At 45.8% G+C, this 15,069-nt stretch overlaps 1 protein-coding gene and 1 long non-coding RNA gene across 3 annotated transcripts; one reads left to right on the forward strand and one right to left on the reverse strand.

Annotated features, from left to right (window-relative positions):
- The first annotated feature begins 5,859 nt into the window (after window positions 1-5,859).
- LOC101757635 lies at window positions 5,860-9,803 on the forward strand. Of its 2 annotated transcripts, none has more exons than XM_004957978.3 (8): window positions 5,860-6,030; window positions 6,272-6,436; window positions 6,722-6,913; window positions 7,820-7,898; window positions 7,992-8,116; window positions 8,265-8,346; window positions 8,561-8,664; window positions 9,193-9,803. In XM_004957978.3, the coding sequence occupies exons 1-8, from the start codon at window positions 5,938-5,940 to the stop codon at window positions 9,529-9,531; spliced, it is 1,179 nt and encodes a 392-aa protein (XP_004958035.1). In that variant the 5' UTR covers window positions 5,860-5,937; the 3' UTR covers window positions 9,532-9,803. The 2 variants fall into 2 exon arrangements, with proteins under 2 accessions (XP_004958035.1, XP_004958036.1); XM_004957979.3 differs by having other exon boundaries at window positions 8,561-8,634.
- Window positions 9,804-11,225: 1,422 nt separating this feature from the next.
- LOC101758321 lies at window positions 11,226-13,442 on the reverse strand. Its single transcript, XR_001163314.2, has 2 exons — window positions 13,068-13,442; window positions 11,226-12,369 (listed from the first exon to the last, which is right to left on the reverse strand). It is a non-coding gene; the product is annotated as an uncharacterized LOC101758321 (long non-coding RNA).
- Window positions 13,443-15,069: the final 1,627 nt, after the last annotated feature.

The raw sequence follows: 15,069 nt of genomic DNA on the forward strand, positions 1-15,069 counted from the left end.
AGACAAGATGAGGAGTTTAATCTATATTATGCATGGAGAGATAGCGTTAAATGAATTGAAATGTATGATATCAATGTAGACAAAGATACCAAATGAACATTTGAGCACCATTTGAAGAATAATCCTTACATATCTTCGAGGATTATTTCTTGTAACATTCGATTACACACATGATAAGCTTGCAAACAATGTTAGTCTCAAAATCACAAACAATAAGATAGCTCCCCCTAAATATGTGCATACAAGGATTTGAATTTCTTGTGAGAGGCATGCACTAGTCAATAACGACATTGGGAAGTTATCCTATGACTTGGACTAGCCACATAAGGTATGAAATAAGCACTAATGCTATTTTCCTACAACTAATAAACCATGTAGGTTGCTCATGGGTTAGAGAGAAGCACAAGCAACCTACCATATGAAATTGCACACTAGGTAATGCAAAAAAAAATTAAATATGCTCATGCAATCTTATACAACCATAGGAACTAGACGCTAATTGAAAAGGCAGGAAAGTATATCTGGTTACCTAGTTACCTTTAGAGGATTTGGGCATAGGATTCATCAATGATTTGCAACTTGCTTCAAATCTTGATTAACTTGGCACTTGTATGAAATGCTCCTCTTGTGACCAAGTCTCCAAATCCTCCCGAGTCCTGTGGACTCTAAGTCGCCTTTGGAACGAAAACCTTCTTGGAGCCCTTCATGGTAGTAATGATTTTCTTGGGCACCCAAATAGGTTGGTTCCACCGCTTGCCTTGCTTGTTGATCAAATAAGCCACCGTCTTATCATCTTTCTTCTTGAGGAGGTAGGTTGTGCTCTTCTTATTGTCAACCTTCAAGTAAGGCTAGGTGTTGGAGTTGACTTCTTCTTTTCTTCCCTCTTCTTCTTGTTCTTGCACTCATAGGACTTGTGGCCTTCTTTATGGCATGAGCAGCAAGTCACGATTGCATTCTTCTCAAGCTTCTTCACCATCTTAGGACGGTTATTTTGAGGAGGTTATTTCTTGCTCTCATTTGCCTTCTCCTTACCCTTGAGCCTTGTTAAGTACTTTATGAGCCTTTCCACTTCTCGATTGAGATCATCATTTTATTAAGCAATGAGATCATCACATGTTTCTACAACAACATTCTTGGCACAAGTCTCATTGCAAGATGGTGAGCAAGATTTATCAATTAAATCAATGCAAGAAGTAGAGGCATTCTTTTTAGATTTTTTTTGAAAAGATGTGGATGTCTTGTTAGAGGTAGTTTTAGCTTATTCAAGGATCTCAATTTTCTTAGTTAGCTCATCATTTTGGTCAATGATATCATCAAACCTTTCGGCCAATTCTTTATAATTGGATGATGGGCTAGCCAATTTTTCTTTGAGTTTCTTATTTTTATTAAGGAGTTTTGTTATTGCTACCTCTTGACTATAAACAAGATCTGCAAGCTCATGAATTGAAGGAGGGGAGTCATCATCACTTACATCGCTCTCTTTCATACCTTTGGCCATTAGGCAAATATGTGGTGAGCTTGATGATAATAAGAGGGCACGTGGCTTGCGGTGGGTTTCTTCATCACTTGAGCTTGTCATATCAAACCACCCCCTTTGCAATGCTTATGAAAGCCTTCTTCTTGCTTGCCTTGTTTTCCTTCTTCCTTTCTTTTCTTTCTTTCTTTCTTTATTTGCTTGCATCTCTTCTCCATCAACAGGCAATATTCAATGTAGTGTCCCTCCTCACCACAACCAAGACATGCCTTCTTTTTTCTTAGGTGGTTGGAGGGTCTCGCAAGAGTTACAAGCCTCAGATTTACAACTTTTGATGCGTGGAAGTACCGATACAAAGGAGGTGTGCAAACCTCACCTAACGCTAGGCTAAACCCTAAAGCAATGCGCTAATAGATCTAAACTAGCACTAATCAAGACCGAATCCTTATGCTAATTGCCTTAATTTTCTCTTTATCACTTTGATGGATAGAGCACTTGTGTGTACATGAGAACCAAGCCTATAGCTTCTCCAAGCTCTAACACACCTCAAATGGCCGGGCAATGGGTTATATATAGCCCTAACTCCAAGAACTATCCGTTACATAGCCATTGTAACTTTCTGCGTATCACCGACTTATTTGCTGACTGTAGCCACCGTATGAATCGGTGAGGCCCAATTATATTGCAAAACTTCCAGAGCCGATTTTGAGCCGATCTGAGCCGAGTCGACGATCATTGACTGATTCGGTGATGATTACTGTTACCAGAGTATCAATCGGTGGTAATAGTGCACGCGCTTACATTGGCCATACCTGTGGTCACCGACTGATTCGGTACGGTTACTGTTACCAGAGTATGAATCGGTGGTAACAATGCACACGCCTATATTGGCCCTGCCTGTGGTCACCAACTGATTCTGTGCGGTTACTGTTACCAGAGTATGAATCGGTGCTAACAGTGCACGCACCTACCTTGGTCTTGTGGTCACTGACTGAATCGGTGACAATTATTATTACCAGAGTATGAGTCAGTGGAATGTGTCAGTGTATATTTTTAGTAGGTTTCGCTTCAAATCTTCGCATGTTTTTATCCCGATTTCATTACCATCATTTGTAAACCTTATAATAAGACTGTCTTTGGATTTCTTTACTATCATTTGGATGTCGTAGAATTCTTCTAAGTTTTTCTTTTTCTTCTCATTTTGATAGTTCTGATACATCTTACAAACACATTAGTTTCAATGATTATCTTATCATTAATCACCAAGATTATTATAGCCAAGGACTATTTCCCTTACGTGGTGTTCTAAGCTGAGCGATTGATTCAAGTATTCAACCCAATAGCAAGAACCCACGAAGTGGGTCCGAGTGCTCCAAGCCTCTGACCCCGATGTCGATGCAACACAAAGTTAACATTGACCTGTCGAGGCAGAGGCCCAGATAGACGACACGAGAGACATCAGTGTGCAGTTGTCAACATAGTTTATCGGCTCAGGCTTTTAATTTTGATATGATTATCGGCAGGGCCGGCCCTGAGGGGGGGCAGGGGGGGCGGCTGCCCTGGGCCCCCAAATCCCAGGGGCCCCGGTGTCAGGTAGCTGGACGTCAGGTCAGGGCCCTCCGTCAGGTACTCAGGTGCCTTTAGGCCGGCCTAGAGGCCAAGGCCAACGCCTAGATTGCCAGGCTAAACAAGTAAACATAGACTATAATCGAGACACTGCTCCAATTGGTAAAATTTTTCCTCGTGGGTCTCTATATAGTGGCTGGTACGAATTGACCTGCCGATTACCTTCGCCTGTTAGTAGATTGAGTACCGCTCCCGTAGCGCCGCCGCCACACGCGCGCACTCGAGTACCGCAGTGCCACCCAGGGCCGCCGCCGCACGCGTGCTGCGCACGCACTCCTGCTGCCTACGCGCGTGATCCCCGTCGTGCCGTCGAGTTGTTCCTGTCCTGTTTGACTGCGTCGGACGAGATCAGACTGTTCCTGTTCGACTCCGTCGGCACCTAAGTACGCTACTGGATTGCCAATTTCCTAATTCTCCGTATCATTAATTATTAATTCATTATCATAAGTTATTTAATCTCAACTGATTTATAACAATTATGGGAAATATGAATCAGGCTGCGAGAAAAGGAAAAGGAAGAGATGTGTGGATGAGTTGATAGAATCACAGGGAGAAGCTATAGATAAATTTGGCAAGAGTTATCAAGACCCTGCGAGGAATACGGGCGCTTTGATGAACCCAAATGAGTTGGCAATAGTTGTTGCGGATGAACCAAGAAAATGTTAACACCAACGTCGATGATAACAATGTAAGTGACTCTAAGAACATAGTAAATGCACATTATGCATCATGAGAGGGTAAATGGTTTTGGCAACATTATGCATCGAGAAGAACTTGTTGGATGAGATTGACATCATCCTTATCATAAGTGATTTTGCATTGAGAAATGTTAAAAGAAATTTTTAAGGTAATATGTATAAATAATTTGATATAAATATTGCTTTTAGATACATTTAAATATTTATCGGTAACATTTTATATATATTTGTTATAATGTTTATATGAAAGGGTCCCGAGTTTTACTTTCGCCCCGGGCCTCCCAAATCTCAGGACCGGCCCTGTTATCGGGGTTGTTCCATGGCTGTCATGCAGCTTGTGCTGCAGCTGGTCCTCTGCGTTTGTTGTTTGTTTTCATATTGTTTTGGTTTACCTGATGGAGAGCTATTGGATGCTCTATTTGGTGTCTTGTTGCTTCTATTGTGTAATGTACCAACTGGAGAGCATTCCGGATTCGGCTGTGTTACTGTGTATATATACGTGGCTGAGTACGTGACAGTGCCAACAATAACAAAGCGAACTATTTGTGTACACACGGCGGGGATAGATTGACAGAGTTCGTGGTCTAAGATCCTGTTTGGCATGGCTCCAACTCTGGGTGGAGCTGCTCCACTCCAGAACTCCAGGTGGAGCCAGCTCTGAGTGGAGTTGGAGCTGTTTGATGGAAGTGTTTGGCTGGGAGGGTGTCCACAGCTCCAGAAAAGAGGAGTTTGAAGGTGAATTACCATTCTTGCCCCCAACTCATGGTCCCACCTGTCATCCTCTTATCCCCCTCTTTTCTTCCTCATGAACGCAACAGAGCACGACAGAGCAGGGAAGAAAGGGAAAGAGAACAGGAGAGGCGTCGCAACCTTCCGATCCAGAAGGAGTGGATGCCCCCAGGACCTTGGCGGAGAAGAGGCACGCGATGCCGGGCAGGAATCCGAAGACGAGCGCGGTGCCACCCTCGAAGAAGATGGCGTAAGGTGGGCAGAGCGCGAGCGTGAGCGCGTGTGCGGCCACGTAGGCTGGCGCCGCCCATGGCCCTAGCGTGCCACGGGCCTCGCGGAACGACACCACCGCGGAGGCCCCGTCCCACCTGTACTGCCAGCCCATGCCCACCTTCAGCGCGCCTAACCCCTGCGGGTGGAAGGCGGAGGGCGCTGGGCGGCGGGGGTGGACGGTGGCCGGTGGCGGGGCTCGGCGGGTCGACAGCGGTCGAGAGGGAGATGCAGCCGGCGGAAGGGCTCGGTGGCCGACGGCTGGGCTCAGGCAGCCGGCGGCGGGGGTGGACGCGGGGGAACATGCGCGCGGGAGGGAGATGTGGCGCGCGGGGGGGGGGTCTCGAGAGGAATAGAATGAACCTTTTTTAACCAATGGTATTGGTGGGTAATTACCCACCAACTCCACGAGGAGGTTCAAAAGAGGTGGTCTTAGAGCTGCAAAAGAGGTGGTCCAAAATTCCACCCCTATTTGCACTATAGCTCCATGAAATTTTGGAGCTGGGGTGTTTGACTAGAATTATTGCTAGAGTTGCTAAAGGTCAGCTTCAGAACCATGCAAAATAGGACCTTAAGTTAAAAGAGGGGGTCCCAGATTGGTAGCAACTCTTTGTTCGTTTGCTTTTGTAGCACGCAGAAGCTAGTTGATGCCACGAGTACTTATGCACATCCATTTGGAAGTCCGTAGAGAATGCAGGGTTCTTCTTCTGTGCTTGGATCACAGCTCCTACATAATACTGTGTACTCTGACAGATTGTTTTTGCAGCATTTTCGTGCGTGGAGCTGAAGTTCTAGCGGGAGTCCCAGTCAAGCAAAACAGGATGCATCCAATCCAATCTCTAAGGAAAAAAGAATGAAAAAGAAAAGGCATGCAGGCGAATGAAATGAAATTGAGCTGTACATACTGGACTCGAGATTTCTGGCCCACTCTAACTCTTGCACGGGCCGTCGCCCAGAGAGCCGCCGAGCGAGAGTAAGCAAGGCCCAGGTTCTATCTTCCATCCCCGGCCCAGACGCCCAGTCCAGTACCCAGTAAGGCATTTTCTGACTGGAATACGCTTCTCAGGTAAACCGATTTCCCCCTCCCTCCTGCAACGAAGTCCGCCGGAGCGTGTGGCGAGAGGAAGAGCGCGGAGCGAGATGGAGGCGCAGGGAGCCCACCGCTGGGCAGGAGAAATCCGCGGTGGCGGCGGCTCCAATTACATCGCCAAGCACGTCGGAATCCAAAACCAGGTACCGATTAAACTGCCCTGCTCCTGCCTCCTGCGATTCTTGCCGTCACGCCGCCGGCCGATGCGGATCCCTGCGCCCGCTCGCAGACTCGCTCGAATCAGTAGCAATTCAGTCCACCACCTCTTTGAGCGCTGAGATCTTATTCAGACTTGGGAATTGATAGTCAAGCCCACCCTAGGCAAATAGGCATTGTTCCTGCTCGAGTAACGTGCGATGTGCCTTCTCTCTTCTCACATTGCAGGTCTTGAAGTGGCTGCAGCATTTCTCTGACAGGGTGGAGGAGAGGGCTAAAGGGGCTGCCGCGGAGGTGAATGGGTTGCTGGAGGAGGCCGGGGCGCTCGAGCTGGATATGAAGACGGCGGTGGTCGCCTTCGACCACCTCACCCGCCAAAGGTTCACTGAACATGCAAGTAGAGTTTCCAATCTGTGTGCACTGCCCTTGTCCTGAACCGCTCTATTTAGTAGAATTATGGTCGTTTGTACAATTGAGCTGTTGGCTATTGACTTGAGATTATGAAAGGATTATTTTTTGGCTGTACGTATGGTTTGTTACTCATTTCATGCTGGCATGCCCTTCAAAGTCCATCTGTAGTTATTTTCGTTAGTTTTAGAGAACAATGTTTGTATTTCTCATCAAGTAATGGAACATAAACCATTTTCGCTGAGTCTGACATTGAGGCTTTAACTGCAGAAAGTTTCTGATGATGATAATATTGACTTGAAAACACGAGACGGTGTACGAAGTTCTACTCTGCCACAAGTGCGAGCTCAGGATTATGAACGTGATATCTTACCAAGATACAAAGACGCTTTGCATATAGGACTTGCTTCCTGTAAGGATCACTTTCGAAAGAAAGGCCGTTCGACGACCTCTGTTTTCAGGGTAAGCTTTGCTTGTATGGTCAATGGTTTTTGCAAAGTATTGATTGGTTACAGAGATCATGTCCAATAAGGGTGTACCCAGTGCTGAAAGCTCCCACACAAGGTGGGGTCTGGGGAAGGGAATTCATATACAGCCTTACCCTTGCAAAATTCCTTTAAAATTCTGCAAAGAGGCTGGTTCAAACCCAGGATCTCCAGGCCACAAGAGAGATTATGTCCAATCAGTATTGGTAATGTTACTTGCAAAAGGAATGTTGGCAACTGTTTATTTTTGTGCCCTAACTTGGGATAGTAAATTTTATCATGGATTTGGGTTTGTTTGTTTTGGAGCCAAAGAGCAAGAGCCACTTGTTGTTGCCAGAATTTGTGCATGTTGAGTTGTTGACTGGGTTTCACGCCCATTTAGTTTTCTGGCAAATTTAGGAAAGATTCCATTTCCCTTGGCATCTCAGTTCACTTTCTTGCCAGTTCAATGGCGGTCAATTTGATGGCCAAATCTTGGAAAACATAATTGGGGTATTTCAGCTTCCAGCTAAACAGATCCTTTCATAACCCTGGATTTGGTATGAAAAAGGATTTTGCTATTTTGAACTGAATTTTGCTAAGAGTTCGACAGGTAGTACATGCATGCCAAATCTGGTCCACAGCCAAAATTTGGCAATATGGTAATGGGATTGTTTAGCTATGCCATTGTTGATAGTAGCACTGTTGGAAAAAAAGGTCGCCTAGCCCACTTCCTGCCTAACACCTGATTGTCAAATTGTCTGCCTAGGTGTCCAGTTATGCACTAACCCACTGTCCATCTAGCGCCTTTTTTAAGTTCAATTTGCCTGAAATCAAACCCATTTCATTGGCATTTGATTTTTGCTCAACATTTTGACTTGGATTCACTTCTTGACTCTTGAAGGCTATGTCCACATACAATCCTCTCCCACATATTATTGGTTCTGAAGAGTATAATCATGACAATAGCTGTGGCTTGGCAGGTAATAGTGTTTTTTTCCCAGTTGTCTGTCTTCAGAAAAAGTCTCATACTTTCTGTGAACATATTCATTGAGTTTTTCTATATATTCAAATAGATGATGCACAAGCTATAACTGATGACTTCAGCTGGCTGCGAGAGTTTCAAGGGGAGTCTTCAGATTTGGGACCTTATGATCTATTTGGATCTCAAATGCTTGGAGTGCAGGAAGGTTTTGAAAAGGTAGATGGTTTATTTATCATATTGGAGTTCTTCATTCACCGTGCCGTCTGATATTCTTGCATGTTCTAGAATATCTAGTACTCTTAGCTGGAGCTGGCAACGTGTGTATTCCTACATAGTATCAAATCTGTTGTTTTTTGTAATCCAGGGGGAGACAGACTCTCTAGTATCTGCCTCACGAGAATTCAAAGCAATGTTGGAAGCTGCACTTGTTAATCCCTACAAGTTCTGTACGTGACTATTTTTCTGTTTCTGCCTATGTGCGTAGTTTTTTGAAACATGGTTTTACTTCATATGCCATTTGGCTTATTGAATAATCATATCATCATAACCTCGATTTTTCTTGCAATTTTGCATTGTTATATACTCTTTTAAATTCAATAATTTTATTCACGTAATTGATTACTTTTCTTTCTTTGTTCTGCCATATCATGCTCCTTGCAGATGATGATGCGAGTAATACAGCACGAGATGCTTCTGTAGAGAATACAGGCACGAGTGAAGTACACCATAACACAGTTAATTCTCCTTCTACCTCGATGCCACTGGTCTGTGTAGCTTTGTCTTCTGCATCTTTCTATACTTTGGCTGCAAAAGGATTTTTTTTTTATAAATCCTATAAATCCAAGGCAACCCCTTGCAGTAGCACACATATGTATTCATCAGTTGACATGGCAAGCTAACTGATTATTTCCTCATGTAGAGATTTGTGCATATTTGTTCTCGTCCATAATTTTTATTTAAAATTGTAGTATAATTAAATATCCCTTTTCCGTTACATGCTTTTCTGGGAGTTCCTGAATGATGGTCATTACAACTTTCAGAGTCTAAGTCCCAAATACTGGGCATTCTTAGCTATATTACTTCCTGTTCTAAAAAAAAGCTATATTACTTCTTCGTTGACTAAATTTTAAAGATGTTACTTGAAGTAAGGATGTTGGACGGAACAATTTTGCATTGTTTGATTCATACCAAGCTCATCCGCGACTAACTTGTAGTTCTTGCTTTACTGTTCTGTTGGTCCTGGCCCAAGTATGAACAATCCCCTAACAATGTTACCTCAATGATGGCTTCAGGACCCAGCTTTGTCGACCAGGATGGATGGAGCAGCGGATGAAAAATCAACAGAAGCAGATAATGCTGAAGAGGCGGAACTTTTGGCAAGCTTGCAAAACCCAGACATCAATGTTCATGACATCTATTCTGCCTTGGTTAGAGAGGGCCTTTTTGATGCTGGTGATGAGATACTAGCTGTGGACCCAGCATCAGACTCAGCTAATCCTGCAGTTGAGGATTCAGCTGAAAGGGCCTCCCCGGTGAATGAAACTGTTCTAAGCGAAGAGGAAAAATCGATCGAAGGGGATAATACTGCATCTCCGCCTGAGAAGAATGATGGAGTTCCTGAATCATCCTAGGCCTGGCAGTGCTGATATTGGATTATTGGTTGTGCTCTTTTTCACTCTTCGTGCGGACTATTTCTTATCCTAGAAGATGATGAAGTGAGGTCTTCTTAACAGACTTTTGTTTGTCATTTCTGTATGATCTTTTTTATTACTAGGAAGCTGATGTAGACTACTAGACTTTTCAGAAGTACAGTTCAGTATAACAAAAGAACACATTGTGTAACAGTCCACTATGAGTAAACTATCCATTTGCTTCTGAACACTATACATTCTTAATTTCTTTATACAGCACCCATCATTTTTATCTGTCGGCGTCGTTAGATCGGTGTGGCAACCTCTGAAAAGAACAGCGCCAGCATGGTGTATACAAGCAGAAGATGCGCCCCATGCTGGCATATGCATCATTAAAACCGCTGTCCTACTGTCCGTTACTGCTCACCAGTCACCAGTATTACTACGCATTTCGGTTCACATGGTATTGTCCCGCGAAATGGCCCCAAATTCTGGATCGTTTCTGTGGCGATGTTGAGTTGTCGACCGGCCCATGTTAAACTCTCCAGCCGGCCGACGGTTTCAGTCCAAGGAAAAAGAGCTCGCTGGGTGGCAGGGGTGGGTGCCGGTGACCAAGACACCAACGCAGCAACGCTGCCAGTCCCCGGCGTGTGTCCATCAACGGCTCGCCCAACCGCCCTCCTCCTCACGTCCCCGGCGATCCGTCCACCTCGTGCCCGCGGCGCGAAGCCGGCAAGCGGTGACGTCTCAACCGACCATGCCTGCCGTTGCCGATCGTCATGCGCGCGCCTCGGCGGTCGGGAGCACGGGACGGCGCGCCACCAGGAGGCGGAGCGCCAGCGCCTCGGCTGTCGGCTCGCCAACCGCACGGGTCTGACGCTCTGGCGCGCTCCCAACTGACCGAGTCAGATTTGGCACCCCGCCGCCATGTCCGTGTGCTGCTACAAGTCAACAACCACCAAACCCCGCGCCTGGCTGGGTTCCGAGCCCCAACCACCAGCTGCCCGCCGCGCCTCGCCCTGCCGCGCCGCGCCGCCGCTATTCGTCCTCGTTAGCGGCTGCCGGCGGCGGGCTGGCTATGCTCCGCCGCACCAGCGTCCAGCGCCGTGACGTTGACATTTTGACAGCCTAGGAATGCCACCACCAGATGACAGCTGGTCAGCTGCTGCTCATGTGTGTGTGGTCCGATGGAATTAAACCGGAGTTGTTTTGTAGTGGAGGCCCCCGCCCGCGTCAATTTAAATGATCTCGCATGGCGTAGTTAATGCCTATTAATTGGTGGTCGGGCATACATGGAGTAGATGAAAATCTAAAACTTTCAGAAGTTCAGATTAAGGAAACTTTCGGAGCTCTATTTATTGATTTATTGGAAATAATATTTCGAAATACTGTACCATCTGACGAGGCTGTTCAGGTGTGAGGGATCACGTTGGTGCTATGGGGAAGGGAGAAGAAGTGTATGAGTATGACCGATGAATGCTGACCGATTAATAAGCAGAAAAAAAAAAGGCGATCTGAACATTTCTCCTGCATCTCTTCCATGCATGGCATCCCAGAGATGTAAAACTAGAACTGATCCTACTACAGTAGTGGCATTCCAGATGCATGATGGAAAGAGCGAAATGTGAATCTTCTGCAATGTTGTTTCACAATAAAAAAAAAGCGCTCCTGCTTCAGCAAGAAGAGGAAGAAGATATGGTCATATGGATCAATTGTTAATTAGTCGGAAATAGGGTTCACTTCATGGCTCCGATCCCATATTTACATGATGCATGCACACAGGCAAGCTGCCATTACAATCTGCAAACCGAGCATAATCTATCAAGCAGGAACCCAAAAAAAAAATCCAATAGCCGCGAGATCGAGCAAGATCACCAACAAAGAACACATGCAGATCATCACTAGCTCACTACACCTCACAAGGCGCGCGCGGAAGGAGGAAATCGATCAGTAGAGCCTGTAGTGGCGGTAGGACTTGAGCATGGCGCCGCAGAAGGTGCAGATGATGGCGCGCCAGGTGCGTCGGTGCACGGTGAGGAGGTAGCAGACCCGGGTGGAGGTCTCCATGTCTGCCACGCTCGCGCACCCACCGCACCGCGAGCAGATCCCCGCCGCCGGCTTGCTGCTCCGCACCGTCCGCCGCTGGTCCACCAGGAAGCAGAAGAACACCATCCCTTCCCTCTCCTTGATTCCCTTTTGGTTTCTTTCGCGGCCCGGCTCTCCGAGACTCCAACAACACCAACAGACTAATCTGCTCGCGTGTGGCGCTTTCTTATATAGCGGCAGGGCAGCGGCAATGCGTAGCGGGGCGAGGCCTGCAGCTAACTCGCGGTGACGAGGCTTCTGTGAGGTCAGCAATGGCGAACGAGGAGCAGGGGGCAGGCAGCGCCAGTAGGAAGCAATTCCGCGAGATGCGACGTGGGGGACGGGAGGGGGACGAGGGGAATTTAAGGCGGGGCATATGGATCGCATTGATGGCGGGGTAGGAGGAGTGGTGGTGGTAGAGGGGTAGGGGTGGGGTAGGAGGAGGCGTTAATGGCCTTGCCAGCCGGCCGACCATGGCGCGTTCCCGTCTTGACTTGGTTTTCGGAACGGGCACTGCACAGCGAGGGTGGTCTCACCGGTGTGGAGCTGGAGCAGGCAGCTCGCGTCCGAGATGGGTTCACGTTCATCACGGCGGCCGGCCGGCCGACCTGCCGAGAGTATGTGTGGTGTGAGACTGGGAGCAGTTTTTGGGGTGAAAATTGTGCGATCCAGGACTCGCAGCTTTCCGGTTGAAATTGATTGTCGCTTCAAGGATGATGACCTGCCAAGGCATCATTGCCTCTGTACTAGCGCCTGCAAAGCAAGAGCTTGAGGACTTGTTTAGTTGCTCTGAATTTGGGTGTCCAAAATTACTATTGTAGCACTGTAGCACACTGTAGCGTTTCGTTTGTATTTATGAATTATTGTTCAAATATTGACTAATTAGGTTCAAAAGTTTTGTCTCGCAAAGTACAACAAAACTGTGCAATTAGTTTTTGATTTCGTTTACATTTAGTACTTCATGCATGTACCGCAAGTTTGATGTGACGGGGAATCTTCTTTTTTCATAGTGTCAAAATTGGAAGTTTGGATGGAACTAAACCAGACCTGAATTTTACGAGAAACAATTTGCTTCTCCAAAGGTTTGGGAATAGAGGAATCTACCTTACCAACGAGGGTTCGGAGCAATTTTGGGTCCCTTGTTTTGAGCAACTTTAGGTCCCCTTTAGTAGGGTTGTTCTGAGCAATTTTAGATCCCTTTAGTAGGGTTGTTCTGAGCAATTTAACTTTTCAGTATAAAAAAAACAGCTTCTCATGCGAAGGTTAAAGAAACTGGTCTGAAATTTGTACTAGAAGGGCGGAGCCAATAAAACTGACTCAAAACAATTGGTCTGTAATTTATACTAGAGGGGCGAAGCCAATAAAACTGATTCCCCACGGCTTCACCCCTCGCCCCCACCTCGAAACTACCCTACCTTAGCCGTAATTACGGCAAAATTACCACCGCATACCTCCGAACGGACCAGCCCTCATCCCCATGAGCGATTCTTCCGTCTCCCTCTCACGATCCACCTGCGGCAACAACGCATATGGATGAAGGGGCGGTGGCCGCGCAGCCGGAAAAGAAGAGACGATGGCTCAAAGCGATGGATCTAGCGGCCGGCGGAGCATCATCAGCAGCAGTGGACGGACAAACAGCAGCAGGCGGAGTAGCAGCAGCAGTGGACGGCAACAGTGGCAGGCGGAGGAGCAGCAGCAGCAGATGGGCAACAGCAGCAAACCGGCAGGTGGAGCAACAGCAGCAGGGGACGGGCAGCAGCCAGTAGGAGCAACATGTCCGATGGAGAAAAAAGGAGCGGCGATGGAGGAGCCTGCGTCGTGCGACGTTCCTAGCGGCGGGGGTAACGATAAGAGAGGAAGGGAATGGATAAAGTAGAAAAAAAAGAGAATAGGTATTATTTGGAGAATAAAGAAAAATTAAACACACTAATTATTGATTAAACAACACTAATCCTTTTAATTTATTTTTTATATTTCTAATGAACTTAAATTATAAACTAATATTAAATATCCAATTCATTTATTCAAACCAGCCACATCGCCGAGAGCATACATGACATTTGATCTCTCACTCCAGACATTTGATCTCTCACTCCATTCTAAAAATTAGAAGAAAAAATGTTTTGCCAAATACTTTACAGAACAGTTTTAGTTTCACCAAAGAAGCTGCTCCACCGGAGCATCCACAACTTTGCTTTGTCAAACGAGTCCTTGCAATTGTGCATCGGAGTTACCAGGTCTTGTAACATTTTATTTTTTTTGGCAAGGAAAAGTCTAAGCTTTATTAATTTGTAGTGAGGGTTTACTACGGGGCGTTTGGTTCCCTTTGCTTATTTTTAGCACGTGTCACATTGAATATTTAGATACTAATTAGAAGTATTAAATGTAGACTATTTACAAAACCCATTACATAAGTGGAGATTAAAACGGCGAGATGAATTTATTAAGCCTAATTAATACATCATTAGCAAATGTTTACTGTAGCAACATATTGTCAAATCATGGACTAATTAGGCTTAATAGATTCGTCTCGCCGTTTAGCCTCCACTTATGTAATGAGTTTTGTAAATAGTCTACGTTTAATACTCCTAATTAAACATTCGATGTGACGGGTGCTAAAAATAAGGAAGAGAGACTAAACCAGACCTACATATGAATCTCATGTTCGGAATTCGGATCTAGAAGGGTGGCACTGTCAAGCCCTTAAATGGCTAGCCAATCCTGCATCCCCGCTTGCCTCTGGCCAAAACCGTCACAAAAAATACTTCCATGCGAAGCAAGCGAGATCCGTGCTACCTGGTCGGCAAACGGATTTCTATTGATTACGGCCGGTACTGCTACAAAACGCGCCAGAGCATAGCTTCCTGGATGACATGAGTCTGCTGTTGCTGCTAGCTCAGTTGTACTCGTATTACCACTGTACTACTAGCAGCTACGGTCCCGTTCGGTTCTTCAAGAGCTCCTAAGATTTCTATCTTATCGAATATTTAGATATTAATTAGGAGTATTAAACATTGACTAATTACAAAATTAATTGCACAGATGGAGGCTAATTTGCGAGAGCCTAATTAGTCCATGATTTGACAATATAATGCTACAATAAATATGTGCTAATGATAGATTAATTAGGTTTAATAGATTCGTATGGGAATTAGCCTACATATGTGTAATTAGTTTTATAATTAGTTTATATTTAGTCCTCTTAATTAATTCTCGAATATTTGATGTGACATGAATTTTAATCCGGATTAGAAATCCAAATAGCCTACGTCGAGCACTTTCGGCGTCAGCTTGACCGTATCGTGCCGTTTGAGAGCAGCGTTACTCCGCTACTCTGCTCTTGAATCCGGACAAAAGTCGGCTCCCAGGACACGCGTCCGACTTATTACGTGATGATGCAACACGCCATGATGCCATTTCCATGCCCATGCCTGGAAAAATAGTGGCGTTGAA

The sequence above is a fragment of the Setaria italica genome, chromosome II (assembly GCF_000263155.2).
Source record: "Setaria italica strain Yugu1 chromosome II, Setaria_italica_v2.0, whole genome shotgun sequence".
In the NCBI taxonomy this organism is placed as follows: Eukaryota; Viridiplantae; Streptophyta; class Magnoliopsida; order Poales; family Poaceae; genus Setaria; species Setaria italica.

Coding starts and splice junctions, on each gene's coding strand:
- LOC101757635 (XM_004957978.3), top strand. CDS start 5,938: ATGGAGGCGCAGGGAGCCCACCGCTGGGCAGGAGAAATCCGCGGTGGC. Junction 6,437..6,721: donor GCCAAAGGTTCACTGAACAT/GCAAGTAGAGTT, acceptor CTTTAACTGCAG/AAAGTTTCTGATGATGATAA. Junction 8,665..9,192: donor CTTCTACCTCGATGCCACTG/GTCTGTGTAGCT, acceptor TGATGGCTTCAG/GACCCAGCTTTGTCGACCAG.